The 18,542-nt window shown below is 42.6% G+C and overlaps 2 protein-coding genes across 3 annotated transcripts in view; one reads left to right on the top strand and one right to left on the bottom strand.

The window, feature by feature from the left end:
• RNFT1 (ring finger protein, transmembrane 1) overlaps positions 1-16,053 on the bottom strand; it is a 33,395-nt gene extending 17,342 nt beyond the window's left edge. Inside the window, exons 1-5 of the mRNA XM_068268754.1 lie at positions 15,784-16,053; positions 12,931-13,358; positions 9,647-9,723; positions 6,260-6,360; positions 956-1,109 (exon numbers count right to left, since the gene is read on the bottom strand). Of these exons, the coding sequence (XP_068124855.1) occupies positions 956-1,109; positions 6,260-6,360; positions 9,647-9,723; positions 12,931-13,358; positions 15,784-15,809 (786 nt within the window). The 5' untranslated portion in view covers positions 15,810-16,053. The remainder of the gene's footprint in view (positions 1-955; positions 1,110-6,259; positions 6,361-9,646; positions 9,724-12,930; positions 13,359-15,783) is intronic.
• Positions 15,860-18,542, top strand: part of LOC137546374 (uncharacterized) — a 485,946-nt gene continuing 483,263 nt past the window's right edge. For both annotated transcript variants that reach the window (XM_068268752.1, XM_068268753.1), the window contains exon 1: positions 15,860-16,124. The gene's annotated coding sequence lies outside the window, so the exon portion shown is untranslated. The remainder of the gene's footprint in view (positions 16,125-18,542) is intronic.

The raw sequence follows: 18,542 nt of genomic DNA, 5'->3' as shown, positions 1-18,542 counted from the left end.
TTGTGGGAAATAACAGCTGTCTCCAACTGCAAAAAAAGCAAGCAGCAGCTACTTCCACTGACATTACCTGCCAGCAGTAAAAATGCCACCATGCGATAAATGTCAAAACGTAACTCAGGGAGAGGAAAGATTTTACAATGTGCAAACATTTATACATAATTATCGTAAAAATTAAGCACTTTTGTTCATTGCGTTATTTTCACTGGAGTTCCTCTTTAAACTGTTAACCGCAGGGGAAAACGTTTGGGCAGGTCCAGCATCCTCCCCGGTAGTGACAAGTCACTTGTAAATGGACCGAGCTATGCAGCTTTCACTGGCCAAAACACACTGCCAGTCACAACGACTGTGCTCGGGCCAATGAAAGCCACACAGTTTACTTTTATTTATTTTAATTATAAAGCTCCAACATATTACGCAGCGCTGACATATTACACAGTTCAGTTCATTCACGAGTGATCTGCCAGCCGTTGCCACAGTAGTTCATTACTACCTGTGAGGAGGCAGGGAGGAGTGTGAGGGTGCTGGGCATAGACCTTCTGCCTACCTGTCAACTTCCTCTTGCCAGGCACTAAATACAGGTTCAAACAGGTTTTTTTTCAGTTGAAACTGTTTTAAACCATAGTTCTTGTACCTAGCAATAGTTTTATGGAAGACATTGTTGATACAAGTGATATTGATACAAGTGATATTGATACATGTATTGCCAGCATACAAGATCACTATCGCAAAAAATTGTTGCATACAGTAGGTAATGTTCTGACAGGTTTTGGACTAGTACAGCTCCTCATGGAGGATGCTCAAAGTTTTTTCTAGGACAGATAAACCTCTTATTAGTATGTATACAAAGGGATTTTCATTTTTTTTTTTTTTTTTTTTTTTTTTTTTTTTGCGATATTGGTCTTTTTAATAGTGTTATTAAATTATCTAATCAGGTTAAGAAGAGACAAGGACTTACTTTGCATTTATGTGACAATATAAAAGAAGGCACCAGCAGAACTAAACACTTGAGGCCCATGAAGAAAAATTTCACAACAAAGTCTGTGATACCAACAATCCACAAAACATCCCAAAACTGCAAAGGTCCAATGGTCGGGTTCATGAAAATCAAGCTGCAAGAGAAAAATCGTTTTGAATATTCTGGGATGTATAAATCTCAAGAACAGCCTCAGCTTTCAAGGACAACATTAAAGTGGAACTCCATGCAGAAAGGTAAATATGCTTTTCAAAAACTTAAATGTAGCAATTTAAATATACACCCATTTCAAATTTGTCTTCCGGTTCATGCACAACTTATTTTCTTTAGCTGTACCACTTGCCTTCTCATATACATGCTGATCCTCACAATACTGACTGTGCTTTGCACCATGACCTTGGAATCTGCATAAGCAGATTTATTTTAGTCTACCTTCCTGCTACTTGCTTTCTCACCAGCTCCCATAAGGTCACTCTAATGTCTGTGTGAAAGAGAAAAAAAATTCAACTTAAATCCCTCCTTCCTGTGCCAGACCAGGCCATACGCCTTTCAACATTTGGGAAGGGGGATTAATAAGAATGTGGATTACAGATGGCCAGGATGGGACAAAGCGACACCCTCATTCACATTAACCAACTTAAAGGCCCATACTCACCTCACGATTTTTCCGATGACTTATCCGACTACCATTGACTTTTTGAGCAACAAGCGGTCATTTCTGTGATCACACGGACGTTTAGCACCGCATGCCGATAATGACATCTCGGCGAATAGGATCTTTGAGATCCCCAGCGACTTAGCGGCAAGTACTGCGATTGCTTGACTTCCCATTTGCATCCGTCACGTGAAGTTGCACACACCCACCAGTAGGAAGATGGATAAGGGCGCGCTCGTCGTCGTGGGATGTCGCCGTGATCCATCTTCCTTCACCACCAGGTGAGTAACCCAGAAATCCAATAATGTACACAGAATCTCGCACAGACAAAACTATGAGGGCTGGGCTGGTTCACGCAGAGGGCAATTGCTCTGCGCATTGCACAATTGATAGGTAATTTAATGATTGCGTTTTGCAGTGTGAACCAGGCCTTACACAGATATGACTTTCCCAAACCAAATGACCAATTATCCACGACAAGTTTGACTTTTGCCCAAATCTGAACAGCGGCACTAATTTAAAAAAGGTTTTTAACTTAATTACCAATAAACCAAAGCCAATTTTTCAAGGTAATGGCAGTACTATTGTTAACATACGACTGATAGAATTGCAGCTATCAGCTAGTGCCTTCATATTCCTACCACTACATCTGAGAAAGCAATAAGGCAGATTGGTTAAGAACAACCCAGCACACACCATTTTCCACTTCCTACAGCTGAAGCTGACAACCACCTGGAAATCTGATCTCCCTGTGCTGAGTTCAGGAGGCTGCATTACACAATATAATTAAAGACCTTACAGCTCAAAGATAGATCGGATATCAGCACTGGGCACAGAAAAGCAAGCTTGAACAGGTTGCCTTTTTGCAACACTGTTCACCTGAAGTTGAAATATGTTTATGGCAAATAATCTGTGGAACTTAACTTAGGGCTGGTTCACACGGACGCTTGGCAGCGTTTACTGCCAAGCGTTCGAGACTCATCGGCTAAACGTTCCCATTCAAGTGAATGGGAGCATTTAGCATCACGCGGTTACCTGTGATTACAGTCGACTGCGCAAACGCAGCGTTCAAATCACGATTTAACACGTCGTTTCAGCCAGCCCTAGAAGCCGCAAGCGACGTCCAGGGTTGCCTAGCCATCGCCGCTTCATGTCCCCTTGCGGGGCCGAAACCCGCTGATCGCGACGGTAAGCCGACGATAGCTGTAACGCCGCCCCTGAACAAGACGTCACAGGATGACGCGGCTTCCGGCTGCCCCGACGCCACCAGCTGTCCGTGTGAACCAGCCCTTAACCACTTGAGGACCCACCCTTTACCCCCCCTTAAGGACCAGCGCTGTTATTTGTGATCTGTGCTGGGTGGGCTCTACAGCCCCCAGCATAGATCAGGGTGCATCCAGAGCGATCAGATCGCCCCCCTTTTTCCCCCACTATGGGGATGATGTGCTGGGGGGGTCTGATCGCTCCTGCCTGCCGGTGTTGCGGGGGGGGGCATCTCAAAGCCCCCCTCCGCGGCGAAATCCCCCCCCTCCCTCTCCTACCTGGCCCCCCTGGTGTTCCGGGCTGCACAGGACGCTATCCGTCCTGTGCAGCCAGTGACAGGACGTCCCGTCACATGGCGGCGATCCCCGGCCGCTGATTGGCCGGGGATCGCCGATCTGCCTTACGGCGCTGCTGCGCAGCAGCGCCGTACAATGTAAACAAAGCGGATTATTTCCGCTTGTGTTTACATTTAGCCTGCGAGCCGCCATCGGCGGCCCGCAGGCTATTCACGGAGCCCCTTACCGTGAATTGACAGGAAGCAGCCGCTCACGCGAGCGGCTGCTTCCTGATTAATCAGCCTGCAGCTGGCGACGCAATACTGCGTCGCTGGTCCTGCAGCTGCCACTTTGCCGACGCGCGGTATGAGTGCGCGGTCGGCAAGTGGTTAAATACCACTTTCCTGGAGTGTTTCATTCTCATTCCCATTTTCATTTTATGGGTTGAAAATGTATTCTAAAGTCTCAGCCAGATAACTTCACACTGACATTGCTGCTGTTCACCCACACAAAGAAACAATGACTTTGATGAATCTGTTAAATTGTTCATACCTATCCTCCTATAATTTAGTGTTTGCAGAGCCATACAAAGATGTTATGGCTTATACTAATTCTCAAAAGAGCTGCTGCCTGGGTGCACAAATACAAGCACTGTTTTATTAACCATTGCAATGAAATTAAATAAAAATAAGTAAATAAAATAAATTTTAAAAAAAGGGAGACACGGGCAAGTTCAAAGTAGAATTGGTACCGTATCACTCAGAACTACTCTCTGCTCTGAAAGATATACAACAGCATAATAACCTTTAAGCAAAACAACATTTCTTTGTTACAGCTGATATAAATCCTAAAATAAATCTGCATGGTTTCCTGATTCGTGCAAGCAGACATATTGTTTACAGCCTGTGCTTTCAAATGGGCTTATCTGCCGGGGCAGTCATGTGACACGGGGAGGATCAAATAACCTGTAATTAGACACAAATGAGGGGGAATTAAACAGGCTAAACTCTCTAAATACATTCAGGGGGCATTTCTCTGTTTTCCTTCTGTCCTCTGCAAGAGTTCAGGTACACTTTAAGGTACTTTAAAACAGTGCACACAACAAAAGTCATGGTCACACCCTGTTTTTTTGGTGAATAGCCATTCAAAACTTGCAATCTCCATTCACCTGGTTGGAGCTGTGGGACACCAGTTTAAGGTAATTAAAGCACTGATTGGCATCCCCCCCCAAAAATAAATAAATAAATAAAAAAATATCAGATTGCCGTTTTATAAATACAGCAATTTGTGGCAACCTGATTTTTCAATCAAACAAGGAAGTAGCGAGAAAGTTACGTGTGAATAGGGGCAGGTTAGTGTAAGTAGTAGGTAGAGGGGAGGGTTAGTGAGAGAGGAAGGTTAGGTAAAGCGATAGTAGAATATTAGTAATTTAGCAGATATTCTACTATCGGTATTAACCAGTGCACAATAGTAGTATATCAGTAATTTTACAAATATTTTACTGGCGGCTTCCACTGGCGCCCTTACTGCATGTACCCCAGTGCGGAACCCGCTCCTGAACTGTTTAACCATTTCAGTCCACGAGGATTTTTCACCTTATGCATCAGAGCAATTTTCCCCTCCCATTAATTCGCTAATAACTTTATCACTACTTATCACAATTTATTGATCTATATCTTGTTTTTTCTGCCACTAATAAGGCTTTCTTTGGGTGGTACATTTTGCTAAGAATTATTTTTTTATAAATGCATTTTAACAGGATTACTAAAAAAAAAATGGAAAAAAAATCATTTCTGAGTTTTCGGCCATTATAGCTTTAAAATAATCCACGCTACCATAATTAAAACCTATGTAGTTTATTTGCCTGTTTGTCTCGGTTATGACACCATTTAAATTTTGCCCCCATCACAATGTATGGCACCAATATTTTATTTGGAAGTAAAGGTGCATTTTTTCCGTTTTGCGTCCATCACTATTTACAAGCTTATAATTTAAAAAATGTTCGTAGTATACCCCCTTCAAATGCATATTTTAAAAGTTCAGACCCTTAGGTGACTTTTTTTATTGTAATTTTTCTTCTTCCATTAAAAATTTTATTTGGGTAATATTTTGGTGTGTGAAATAAACAAACAGTTAATTTTTAATGTTATTATGTGTGTAAATTGTAATGTAAAAAATGTAGATGTAGTTTTACTATTTGGCCACAAGATGGCCACCTTGAGTTTTTTTCTCCTTGTGCTTCTCGCTAACTGGAAGCACAAGGATGAAGCGGAAAATTTTACGTGCAGAAAGACTGAAGCCTCTTGTAAGAGCGCTTCGGTTTTTCTGCTGGGGACACGGATCGGTGATTGTGAACCATGTTCCCGTTCACTGATCTCAGGCCTACCGGGGGCGCAATCGCACGCCACCGCAGCAGAGCAGCCGCCCGGACGTGAGCTTCACGTCCGGGCAGCAGAAATGGTTAAAGAGTAACTGTTAGGCAGTAAATACAAATTGATTTTCTAGTGCAGGCTATTAAAATAGTCAAGAGGATGCTAACCAGGCAAATCCAAACTTTAAAATCAATCTTACTGTGTTCCTTCTCTCCCCATGCCCCAAGGCTCCAAGATGGTACACAGTGCAGAGAATGGTAGATGGGAACAGCAGCGCTTGGATCCATTGTTAGGCGAGTCTGTGCCTGCTGCCTTTACCCTCGTCGCTGTGCTCACAATCAGTGCGGGGAGGAGGGGGATGCGGGGGTTCTTTGAAACTGGAGGGCACAAAATGGCCCCTCCCAGGTGACTAGTAAAAATTGAAAATAAAAAGAAAACCAAAACGTGGACAGTGCAATACATCGGATATGTAAGTAGAGCAAGCATTTATCTACTTACATATGTATTTTTTGTGTGGGGGCATATGATGGCTAATAGTTCTTCTTTAACATAAACATGCACAGGCTATATCCATTTACAGCTTGCCTTGATAATGTTCTGGTTTCAAAAGGTTAAACTATTAATATGTGGTTACCTCTTGTACATGTTGCCAAACAACATATAAATAGCAATGGTAATTTACATAATTAGTTAATATAAGGATGATCCTTGGATGACTTACCTGTAATAAAGTGTCTGAGAGTAAAAGGTGTAATATAAAAGGACTGAGGAGCCAGATAAGAAAAATAATAACCAAATGCACTGCATTTTGGAATACTTGTCCTGTATAAGTAAGCAGAAAATGAAATGTTTAAATGTATAATTAAAAATACAGTGATAATACCATATAAAAGGTAATATGGATGTTTTACTTTCTAATCTTGTGGCTGCTGAGACAGACCAAGTAACCACAGTAGAATGTTACATCATTTTGCAATTGCCAAAGTCGATGGAGAAATTGGAATCATAATATTCAATACCTGTGTTCTCCCCAAGCCCTGGTGAACGCCTGGCTGTCATGGCTCTCTACAGAGGAGGTGGAACCAGCCAGCAGCGCAGTGAATAATTAAGGGGTGGGATCACACACTCAGCTCTGGTCATGCAAGTCAGCAACAGATCGGGAGAGAGTGTGAGAAAGAGGAGAGAGTCTCCTGTACCAGGGTACAATGCTGCTGCCCCCTAGAGTTTGCTGCCAGAATCACTATCGCGCAAACCTAAATAATGTAATTCAGGCAGCAAACTCTTGGGGAACCAGCACTGTTCATTGGTACAATGCTGATGCACAGAGTGGAGAGCTTCAAGTAAGTGCATCTCGCCTATCAACTTAATCATAACTTTCTTGTTTGGCCCTGCTTTGTCCCCCCATGCTGTTGCCATACCAGAGGTAAGCTTCTCATCTGAGGAGTGTATGTGTGCGTGTGGTGTGTGTGTCTGAATGTGCACACAGCAGCACCAAGCAATCATGTGTCAGAGGAGCACACTGATACTCTGCAAGGGTACTGAGGGAGCACTATCAATTGGGGGGAGACTTTCAGGCCTATCAGCCAGCTCTGGGGCCCTAGCCAGTTGCACTGTCTGTCCCTATGGAACCAATGGCCCCTGTATTTCCCTGTCCCTCCCCACCTGGCTAATTTTTCATGCCACCCAGCTGGAATAAAAAAACTATTCTGTAGAGAACACTGAGTACTGTACTAGTTTAATCAGATATCATTACCACAAAGCAAATCAGTTCCAGTCTCAATCAGCCCCATTGAGGGTAAGGCGCTCAGACCTGAATAGGTCTGACTTTATGCACGCAGTTTAGCTGTACTGATTGATGGGGCATTAAACTTCAGGAATCCGATTTCAACCCTCTTAAAAAAAAAAAAAATTTTTTTTTCACCTAAGGAAAAACTTAAAAAAAAATTGAAAGCACCTCATACCCCTAGAGGTTCTTCCAACCCCAGTTCACGGTTAAATCATCAAGGACTATTACAATGCCCTCTATGCAGGCCTTCCAAAATAAAGGCCTACATCACTTGCAGTCAGTACAGAATGCTGCTGCAAGGCTGTTCTCAAACCAACCCTGGCATTGCCACACAACACCAATCCTTTGCTCACTCATACAATGGAGAATCCTCTTCAAAATTCCCCTAACATTTACATTTCTACACAATTTAGACCCCAGACACCTGAAGGACTTGTTGCAACTGCTTCACACATCCCCAAACCTCAGATCAACAGGATCTAATCACTTGATCACCCCAGAGTCCCCCCCCCCCCCCCAAAAAAAAAAAAAAACACCTTTAAAGTCAGGACCTTTTGTCATGATGCTCCTACCCTTCAAGACCATTTCATACTGAAAAGTCACCTGTTGAGTCTGGCATTTAACTCAAATTTTCCTCTAACATTCCACACCTTAGCCATATATACATCTGAGATAAGTCTATGTGCTTTGAGTCTTATGGACATAACAGCCCTTCACACATGTTGTTGGGGCAATTAAATAATATGTAGATAGAGGAACCAAACATAATATTTCTACAGTTTTGATGGTTCCGAATTGTTCACATGGGTGCCATACAGCACAGAAAGTAACAATTCAGATAACAGTTAAACAACATTCAAATGAAGATATATGGCCATATGAATGAGTGAAAAAGATTAAAAGGATTCATGCAGTAATGGTTAGCCGTACTGACGTTTGTCCATACTGGATGTGGCATCAAAACAGAAGTCACTAGAAAACAGATTTAAACATAACTATACCAAACACTTACTTCTGGGCAAAGTAAAATGGAACTCAAACTACAATGTTTTCAGCCATTGTAATGTTTGGATTGTTATTTTCCTGCTGTATATCAGAGAAATGTAGTCTCATATTACTTAATAACTACTCCACAGATTACCTGCATCACTGGCTATTCTAATGTCCTCAAGTTCCACCAACAGTGCTTGTTTTGTGGAAATCCACAGAGATAGTTAATCAGCTCTGCTGAGACACTAATTAACCCACCTGTGAATGTTTGTGGTTTCCTGCAAAACAAGTACTGTTGGTGGCACTCAAGTCCTGCTCCAATGGATTACAGCCCCTTTACAGGGGTAGCTTTAGTTGTTAGGGCTAGAAGATAATGGTTATGCATCAGGAGAGGTTAAGCATTAGGGAAGGGAGATCAGGGATAGGCATGAGAAAGTAAATGTTTGGTGGGGGGTGGGATCTACACACTAATAGAATACACACTGTTTGGAAAAGCAAAAAAAGACTGGCAATGCTATTCCCAATACTCTTCACCAGTGCCATCCAACTCTGTGGACATGGGGGCCTAGCTACTGGGAGTCTTGGTCTGGTGGGAGCAGAGCAGTAATGTCCTGTCTTTTGGGGGTGGCGACACAGCAAATAAACTGGCCACAGCAAGAGCTTGAGGGGAGTATGTGGCCCGCCATTTAAACAGCCTGCTCTACATATGATCAGGCCACTGGCTTTACTATTAAACATACCCGAATGCAGATCACCATGCATAGCATACATTAAGAGCAATGTTCGGAGTCATAAAATACAGAATGACTGATGGATTGCTGTGGAAGGTACTGTAACAGCTACATGGTATGCAATAAAAAAAGGCAACTCCCAGCTCAATATGGAGGTAGAAGTTGTCTTACAGAAAGTTAATATTTGTCTCAATAGGATTTGTACTTCTCTCCTGTAGTATCAGTACAATAGCAGGAGATTAGGACATAGACTGGAAACATCACTTGTGCAAAAATGATTTTAAATTATGCAACAGAATTCGGTCTTATGTACACAGACATTTTAAGGTTTGATGTGATGTTTAAATGGTTTTCCTTTGTACTCCGTTTTTCTAACTGCACGCTTCTCTATTTGCCTACTTTACAGATCCTTTCCTGTCATTTGGAATACAGTGGGTGGCTGAGACCAAAAAAGTCTCATTGGAACCTAACACAATGCAAATGTAAACAACAATTTCATAAAGCCCTAAAACTCAAATTGGTGACTTCAGTTTTCAAACACAAATGATTGCATTCTGTGGCTGTAACAGTTACAAACTTGCTCGAACAGGAGCTTACTTACTCTTAGAAAAACCTGATTTACAATGCATTTGTTTGCATATAGAAAAGTTGTTAGCAGACCAATTCCAACAGAAATGCCTAATAAAAAAATAAAATAAAAAGCAGTTTAAATATCAAAACAAAAATATAAAAAACAGTTAAAATAAATATGGTCCAATTAAGAAAAAAAAAATCGATACAAAAAACAAAAACAAAAAAGAAGATAAAGTCCTTTCAAAACAGAAAATACAGATACAGGAGGAAATCTGACCCAAAGGCTTTTCCCTCCCACACAATATGGAGTTTCAGCTTAACTTTTTGTATTTTTATTATTGGCAAAATAAGAATGAATAACCAATTTGACAGCAGTGAGACAATAGGAAATGATGAGTAAAGAAGAAACATTGGGCAAACATTGGACAAATGGATAAATATTAGCAATGGCTGGAATAATTCTTTAGCCCTTCCACTTAATTTCCCATTAAATCTGGCCATATGCTATACAATTTGTTTTCCCAATTAGACCATTCGATTAGATGAAAACATCTAATTGGGCAAAGATCGTGTTTTGCAACAGCAACGCATTTGACATCACAAGAACCGCTGTGGCAGTTCTTGGTCATGTTGAACACCATGTTCAACATGACCAAGAACTGCCACAGCGGTTCTTGTGATGTCAAATGCGTTTGTATAGTGTATGGCTGGCATTATATACAAAGCATGACCAGTGACATTAGGACCAAGGAGATATTGGCTCAAGAACTACCAAGATAAAGCATGAAATGTAAAATACATATGTATACATACATATAACAGGTACAATAAGCGGCTAAGTAAAATGCACTTCATATAACTTAATTCCTATGTAGCTAATCACTTATAGTATGAATTTGCAATTTGACAATTCTGAACCTCTTACAAGAGGTTTTAAACCAGTACTTTATCCCACAGGGAATTCTAAAGGTTTCCTTTACTCTTTTCAAAAGCACTCCCCGTAAAGGGCCTATGGATCAATGTTGGATGGCCTGCTTATTTAAGTGCAGGCTAATCTGGCGGTTGGACTATGCCAATACTATTGACACGCCACGATGAGGTTTACTAGCTAGTCCAAAAGTGTAAGTGATGCCTACATATCAGGCAAAAGTAATTTACAGTGCATCTAACTCTGGGGCAAATATGCGAGGAAGGGAAAAGAAAAGACTGCTTAGGCAACAAGGGAGTAGATTAAATTACTGGTGTCTACATGACCCCTATACCTCTTTTGGCCAAATTAAACATAATGTGGGAAATCCAGAGACTCTGGTGCCCAAGTAAACAGGTGCTCAAAATCGCATATATACACTCCCCCCCAGTCATTATGAACTTGAACAGTCTGTGGTACAAGGTAGTATCCCTCTTGTCAAGTGTGCAATAACACAGCAGTCACACAGCATTACACGCTTGAATGCCTTTCAGCAACGGGCCAGTGGGGTGTTGTCTGTCTGGAATCAGCATGCTTCAGGGCCCATACCAACATGTGGAAAAATGGGTGGGGTTGGTGTTCCAGGAGATGGTTGATTCAATAAAACATTTTTACACTGCTATTGAAAGCCACTGGTCTACACCAAAGGCCCTGAATGGCTACATACACCAGCACCCTTCCGATTTATTTTTAAATGTTCATATGGAGGAGGAAGTTGTGGGAAGGAACACAAATTCTGTTACCATCCTTAAAGAACTTGTAGCTTTTTTCCCAGGATTTTAGTTCAGCTTTAAAACATGGCAAAACCCAATTACAATAATAACAACGAGGTGGCAGTTTAAATTGTTCATCAGTCATGGCCAGTGCACACCAAAAATCACTAGCGTAATCAAAACGTTAAGCCATTTTTCGAAGCGATACCAGGTATGTGCCTAGCAATTTTTGGAGCATTTTAGTGTAGATTTTTCTTTCCCAAAAAAAAGAGCTTAGAAAATCGCTGCTTTAGAGTTTGTTTTTTTTAAAGAAATTTTCCACTTTTCCTATACTGTACTTAACATTGAGGCTGAATTGCCCCAGAAATGCTGCAGGACCCATGTTTACATTTGAAAAAAAAAAAATCACACTCTGGTGTGATCAATCCCTTATGAATACATTAGCCAAGTGCTTTTCAAAGCACTAGCGTTTTAAAACTGCTCAAGAAGCGCTCTTGGTGTGCACCAGCCCTCACTCTTTTGCCTACATAGACAGTAGTCAGGGCTGTGGAGTCGGTACAAAAAAAAAAAAGAAAAATCAACCGACTCCTACTCAGACTCCTGAGTTTACGAAACCTCCAACTCCAGGTACCCAAAATGGCTCTGACTCCCTTAGTCTAATACTTACCAGGGATGTGGATTTGTTACAAAAATTACCCGACTCCGACTTCCAACTCCTCAGTTTATGAAACCACCGACAGACTCCAGGTAGACAAAATTTCTACGACTCCATAGCCTCGATAGTAGTGACACTATTTGGAGCGGTCTCAATGTTAGTAATAGTATGCCTGACTATCAAACAGCAAAGGAAAATGTATCAAATAGTACCTAAAGAAAACTTGTGAGGAAAACATTTATTTTAGTTGGCTACTTACCTTACTGCGAAGCCTCTGTATGCTCCAGAGGCTTACCAGATCTTTCACAGGACCACTGATGCTGGCTGGGGCCCTCTTCTCTTCCGTGGCTGCACTTCCATTCTTGTATGAGCGTTACTGTGAGTGCTGTCCGTGCACACCTAGTTGCATGAAGCCACTATTACACGGAGAAAAATGCTGTTCATGAGTGTCTTCAAGCAACTGGGCAAGCACAAACTGTACTCGTGCCTGCACAGTGTGGTCATACAAGAACATGGCCACAAAAACATATCAGACATGCCTCTGTCGAATTTGCTTACAGGGAACCTGTGCTGGAACAGTGGGATACAGGATGATCAACAAAGTCTCTGGATTATCCAGAAGCTTCCCTCTAATGAGGCATCTATTTTTTTTCTCCTGCTTCAGGTATCCTTAAATTAGGGCTGTGGAGTCCATACAAAAATCATCCAACACCTCAGTTTATGAAACCACCAACTGCAGGTACACAAAAATTGCTCCAACATCTCGACTGACTCCACAGCCCTGCTTTAAATTATGGAATGTTGTAGTTTTGAACATACTGCAGTCTGTAACAAAGCAACATTTTGTTTAGGTTTATTGAGTGAAACTAGCTTACTTACTCACTGCCCTGTCGCTAATTAGCAATATTTCTTAGGAAATAGGCTCCATACAGGATTTGAGTTTGTGGTAGAATCTCTGTATTAAAACTAAACATTACCTGCCAAATGTTGAACAATAAGTTTGGCACTGAAGATTAAAATATATGGAAAACTCTTATCCAGCCACTGGTAGACATGGAGAACCTCTGAAATACTGTTGCCATTTTCTCTACTGGCTGTGTTGTTGGGGTCTTCTTGTCCACCTGCCTCATTGGAATTAGCATTTGTGTGACTATGTCGACTGTGTAAACGTATGGTTGGCCTGTTATGTCTAGAGCCAGTCCTTCCTGCACTCTCAGAATTTGCAGGACCGAGATTTATTGCTACTTCTCCAGTATTGCAGGAACCTTCAGCTGGTGAACGTGTGGTGGGAAGAGTAAGACCAGTTGAAGATCCATCAGGATTTCCAGTGTGATGGGAGTGTACGGAGGCTGCTTGCATGTTGAACGTCTCCTCTTCTAAATGACTGGCCTCACTGCTACGTGCCCTGGATTTAGGAAGAAGGGTATGTTAGTCTTAGCTATGAATCAAAGTTACAAGCAAAACAGAACTATTTTTGAAGTCCAGTGTTCTACCAACTAAAGTATAAGGAACTGTACCGGAACTTCCCAGCATTCAGCTTTCCATTTGTTGCAATGCTCAGGACTTATCCTGAACTCTGTACATAACAAGGAAACAAGACTACCAGGCTAAGCTTATTGTACTGACCCATTTGCTACACAGGGAAGGAGTGGACACATCTGTGGGAATGAAGGGGAAACAATGACAAGAATGCCCTATTTTTCTGTATACTCCCAATGACTGCTTCTCATCACTTCCTATCAGGAAGTTATTCTACTTCACTGTATGGTCAGATCTAGGGTACAATAGGTCTTCTCAGTTTAATGAATGCCTGGCATAAGAACGATATCTCCCTGACATCAATTGTTTAATTGGGTAACCACCTGGTACCACTACCTATTAAATCAGATGTCTTCCTTCCGATAGTTTTGTACCACTTGATACAGTACACAGCTATACAGCCATTTATTACCAAGTACTAATCTCTGTTCTCCCATCCAGTGATTGCTTATCAATAGAATGGACTTTCAAAATTGAGGTTTTTAAGTGATAGTTTAAAAAACATCGCAAGAGCCCTAGTTTTAAAGAGGAGCCGTCGCGAAAATCTTAAAATTTAAAAAACACATACAAATAGGAAGTACGTTTCTTCCTGAGTAAAATGAGCCATAATTTACTTCTCTCCTAGTCCAAAACCTGTTGGTTCTGTCAGATTTCTACTACCTACTGTAAGTGACAGCAACATAGGAGAAAAGTAATTTATGGCTCATTTTACTCTGGAAGAAAAGACTACAGTACTTCATTGTATGTTTATATATTTAAAATTTTAAGATTTTCATGACAGAGGTCTTGTAAGTAGTGTCACTGGATTCAATGTTTTTATCAAAATGAACATAAAAGAGTAACTGTCGGGCATAAAATCAATTATTTTTATCTGGTAAACAAGTAATAAGGATGCTAATCAGGCAATCCAAAAGTTAAAAATCACTATTACTTTTCTTGTTGATAAATAATCATTACCCAGTTTACATGACTCCCATTTGGTACACAAAAGAGAAGTTGCAGGGCATGCTGGGCTGTCTTTTGCTTCACTACTTCCTCTCAGACTTAACTAATGCAGCCTGATTGGCTGAAGCCTCTTTCCCTCTTGTTTTCCCCTCCCACACCTCTGTTCCTCTCTGATTGGCCAAAATTTCTCAGGCTGAAAAGATGCACTTTCTATAGTGAAGGGCGGGAAAATCAGGTAGAGGAGACTAAGGGCGGATATTACATCACGACTGGCTTCAAAATAGCCACAGTAAATATGGAAACTGTCTAAAATAGGATTCTCTACTTTTCCTTTATGAAATTCACAGGAATCATAACGTGGACAGTGCAATACATATATTATGTAGAGCAAGTATCTATCTACTTATATATTTGTTTTTTTCCCTGAGATAGTATGGCTGACAGCTCCTCTTTAACAGCTTGTTAAAATGCTTGTCACGTATGAGGAGAGTGTGTTTCCAAAATGGAGTCACACTTCTATAAAGTTTCTGTTGTATTTTATTGAATCTACCAGAAATGGTAGTGTCTCACACTACGCAACAGTTGTATTTATTTGTACTTGTGCTGATGATTGTTTTAAACTTTTCATGTATCTATGCTCCCTATTGGCTGTTTTGTATCACGTACAGAACTACAGGAGATATTGGCGCTAGACTAATAAAAGCAGTATAATGATACTCTGCACCACTAATTGCCATTACAGGACACCTAAAGTAAGAGAGATATGCAGACTGCCATATTTATTTCCTATTAAACATTACCAGTTGCCTGGCATCTTGCGATCCATGAATCAATAATATCTTATCATCGACCTGAAACAAGCGTGCAGCAAATCAAGTAAAAATACCGTCCAACACCTCACTAGCATAATTTTTTAGGGTCTATGGCTGAAAATGTTAGAGGCAGAGGATTAGCAGGACAGCCAAGCCATTTGCATTATTGAAAATGAAATAAATATGGTAGACTCCATATTCCGTTCACTTCAGGTGTCCTTTAACCACCTTCCAACCAGGAAGTGAACACACTTTTCAGGTTAGACAACAGCTTGTTTAGTTGAGCTTTAATGTTATTTCATTTCCCAGTATCTAATTATTTAACCAGCACTGTATAGACAAAGGCAACTTACTGCAGTCTCTATATCAGGCACTCGAGGTACTGAAAGGTATACAGATAGCTATATACGCGAAGATACACTCCCCATCCAAATTTGATACATGTAACTATAACTATATCCTGCTTTGAAGTTGTCACAGTTATACCCTCTGCCAAGATCTTATGGCGATTGGCGAATATGTACACGTCCTCACCGCTCATAGCCCGGCCGGAGCTTCATTGCGTCTCCTGAAGCCGTGCCCGTCGTAGGCCATCTCACGCCTCCCAGCTGGCACCGCGGCCACTCGCACGACACAAGCACCGGAATGCGGCGACAGAAGCGACCTCAGATGCGAGCAGTGCGGGCCTGACGTCCCAGTCTACCCAACCGCGGAAGAGACGTCATGCCACAGGCGCGGAATGCGCCAATTACTGCAGCCCCAACAAGCAGCCTTCCCTGCGCGTCATGGCGGATGGGAGGATTCAGTGTGCGTCGTTGTCAAAGGAAAGGGGTTTGGCGTCTCCTGCCCGTAGCAACGAATCCTGCCTCGCTCAGGTGAACTATTATTATTTCGTAAGAATATCTATTTGTATTACTGTCGTTTTCTATAAAAATTACATCCGAGGATAAACTGTACCCCAGTTTGCACAGTTGCACTATTTTTTCTGGGAGAAAAGTTTACTTTTAAGAGTATTCTTTAAAATGTTAAAGAGGAACTGTAGTGAAAATAACATAATGAACAAAATTACTTTTTTTTAACAATATATTAATTTATATATTATTTAGTCAGTGTTTGCCCATCATAAAACCTCTCTTCACTCTGATTTACATTTTGAGATTTATCACTGGCGGTGACATCTTTAGTTCTGACAGTTGATCCGTACCTATGGAATGTTCGTTACTGAGAGTTCTATGCACAGATGGAGATATAGCTTGCACAGCAGTTGGAAAAAAACTGTTATTTCCCACAATACAATGAAGTTCACAGACAGCAAACTGTCAGGACTATGGTGATGATATCACACTGTCTGAGGAGTTTCACCACAAATCAGCCACACGGGGCACCCGTGGGCACCAGGCGGCGGTTCGCTGCTGCAAAAATGGGCGTAACCATGCAGGGAGTGAGCGTGGCTGACAGAGGTGGGACAAGGTCCTCCAGCACCCTAGGCTGAGATACCAAAGTGCGCCCCTCCATCCCCCCCACCCCAGCCGTCACACACTGATTGCTAGTAGACTAAGAGGTGCCCCCGGGTCCCCAACACCTTAATCTCTAGTTATCTGTCTTGCAATCACTGCCATGTATCCCCTTTTCTTATTTCTCTCTGCCTCAAACACAATAGGGAATGATAGCTGAGTGAGTTGTGCACCCCCTCCTACACTGCGCCCTGAGGCTGAAGCCTCCCTCTCCTCTGCCTTGGCCCGGCTCTGGTGGCCGAGTTACAGCGGTGTAAGGTAAAGATAATGGGCCTGTTCATCAAAATGTTGAACGGAGCCCAGGTCCTTTAATTGGATAGTTTACAATCAGTATAGGCATAGAGTAAAGATGCATACAGATACACACATTCAATTTTGACTGCTCAGTCACTGACCAATTTTACCACCCCCATGTAGTTTGAGGGCTAACAGACGTTGAATACTATGAACAGAGCTGAGCTCTCATAATACCTAGAGGTAGTAAAATTGGCTAATCAAAGTTGTATGTGTGTACCAGGCTTTACAGCCAATACTGTACATACTGAAAGTAGCAGAGATCAGCACACACTGCAGCTACAGGCACAGAGTAACAGCTTATCCTGTACATACAGCAGAGCAGCAGCAGAGATCAGCACACAGAGGCACAGTTGCAATCACTTACCTGCTACTGCTGGCATATTCCTCTGTGGCTGGCCGCTATGTGGGCAGTGGAGAGCTGTCGCTGCCCACTGAATTGCCAGGCTGGTGTGGCGCCATGGGGGTTCGGCGGGCAGGCATTCAAATTAAGTTTCGGCCGGCATCTCCTCCTCTTGCTGGGGGCGGAGCTACTCACGTTCTCTCCAGCCCCCTGCCTTTTCAGTTCAATTCTACGCCCCCTGCCAGATGCTCCTGATTGGCCAGGGGGCGGATGGGCAGAGCCTCTCTACTGGCCTGCCGCTGACTATAAGAGTAGCGAGCACCGCCCACAACATGGCGGCCGCCATCTCCAACATCATAGCTGCCACGCTGAGCCAATTAGGGGCACCTCAAAGCCATATTTGGGGCACGGGCCCCGAATAAAAGGGGCTAGCAACGCTGATGGTACTAACTACTAAAGTTGTGCCTGTGTGTTGCGGGACAAATAAAGCTAACTTCACCATAGGCAATACTGTCTTGTTTGATGCAGCTAGCAATCATACAGTCATGAAGGAGGACAGGAGGCACAGGGAGACAGAAGGAGGCCCAAAAGGGACACAGAAAGGGGGGAGGGGGCACGGGTGCAGGGGGACTAAAGACACATATGGAGATAGGAGTCACAAAGGGGGGCAGAAGAAGGAACAGGGGGACAGAAGGAGGCACAAATGGGAACAGAAGGAGGCACGAGGGTCAGAAGGAGTCACAAAGGAGGACACAAGGAGGCACACGGGGACAGAATGGGGCACAGTGAGGGACCTAAGGAGGCACAGGTGTAGAGAAGGAGGCACAGGGAGACTGAAGAAGGCACACAGGGTGGATGCACAGGGAGACAGAAGGAGGCATAAGGGCCAGAAGAAGTGACAAAGGAGGACAGAAAGAGGCACAGGGGACAGAAGGAGGCACAGTGGGGGAGGAACAAAGGGGGACAGAAGCAGGCACACGTGGACAGAGGGAGGCACAGGGGGACAGAAGGAGGCACAAAGGAGGATAAAAGGAGACACACAGGAGGACAGAAGGAGGCACAGGGAGACAGAAGGAGGTGCAAAGGTGGCACGGGGGATTGAAGATGCACATGAAGACAGAGTGAGACAAAAAGGGGACAGA

This window comes from Hyperolius riggenbachi, chromosome 2, assembly GCF_040937935.1.
Source record: "Hyperolius riggenbachi isolate aHypRig1 chromosome 2, aHypRig1.pri, whole genome shotgun sequence".
Classification (NCBI taxonomy): domain Eukaryota; kingdom Metazoa; phylum Chordata; class Amphibia; order Anura; family Hyperoliidae; genus Hyperolius; species Hyperolius riggenbachi.
This window is presented reverse-complemented; position numbering and strand designations above follow the sequence as displayed.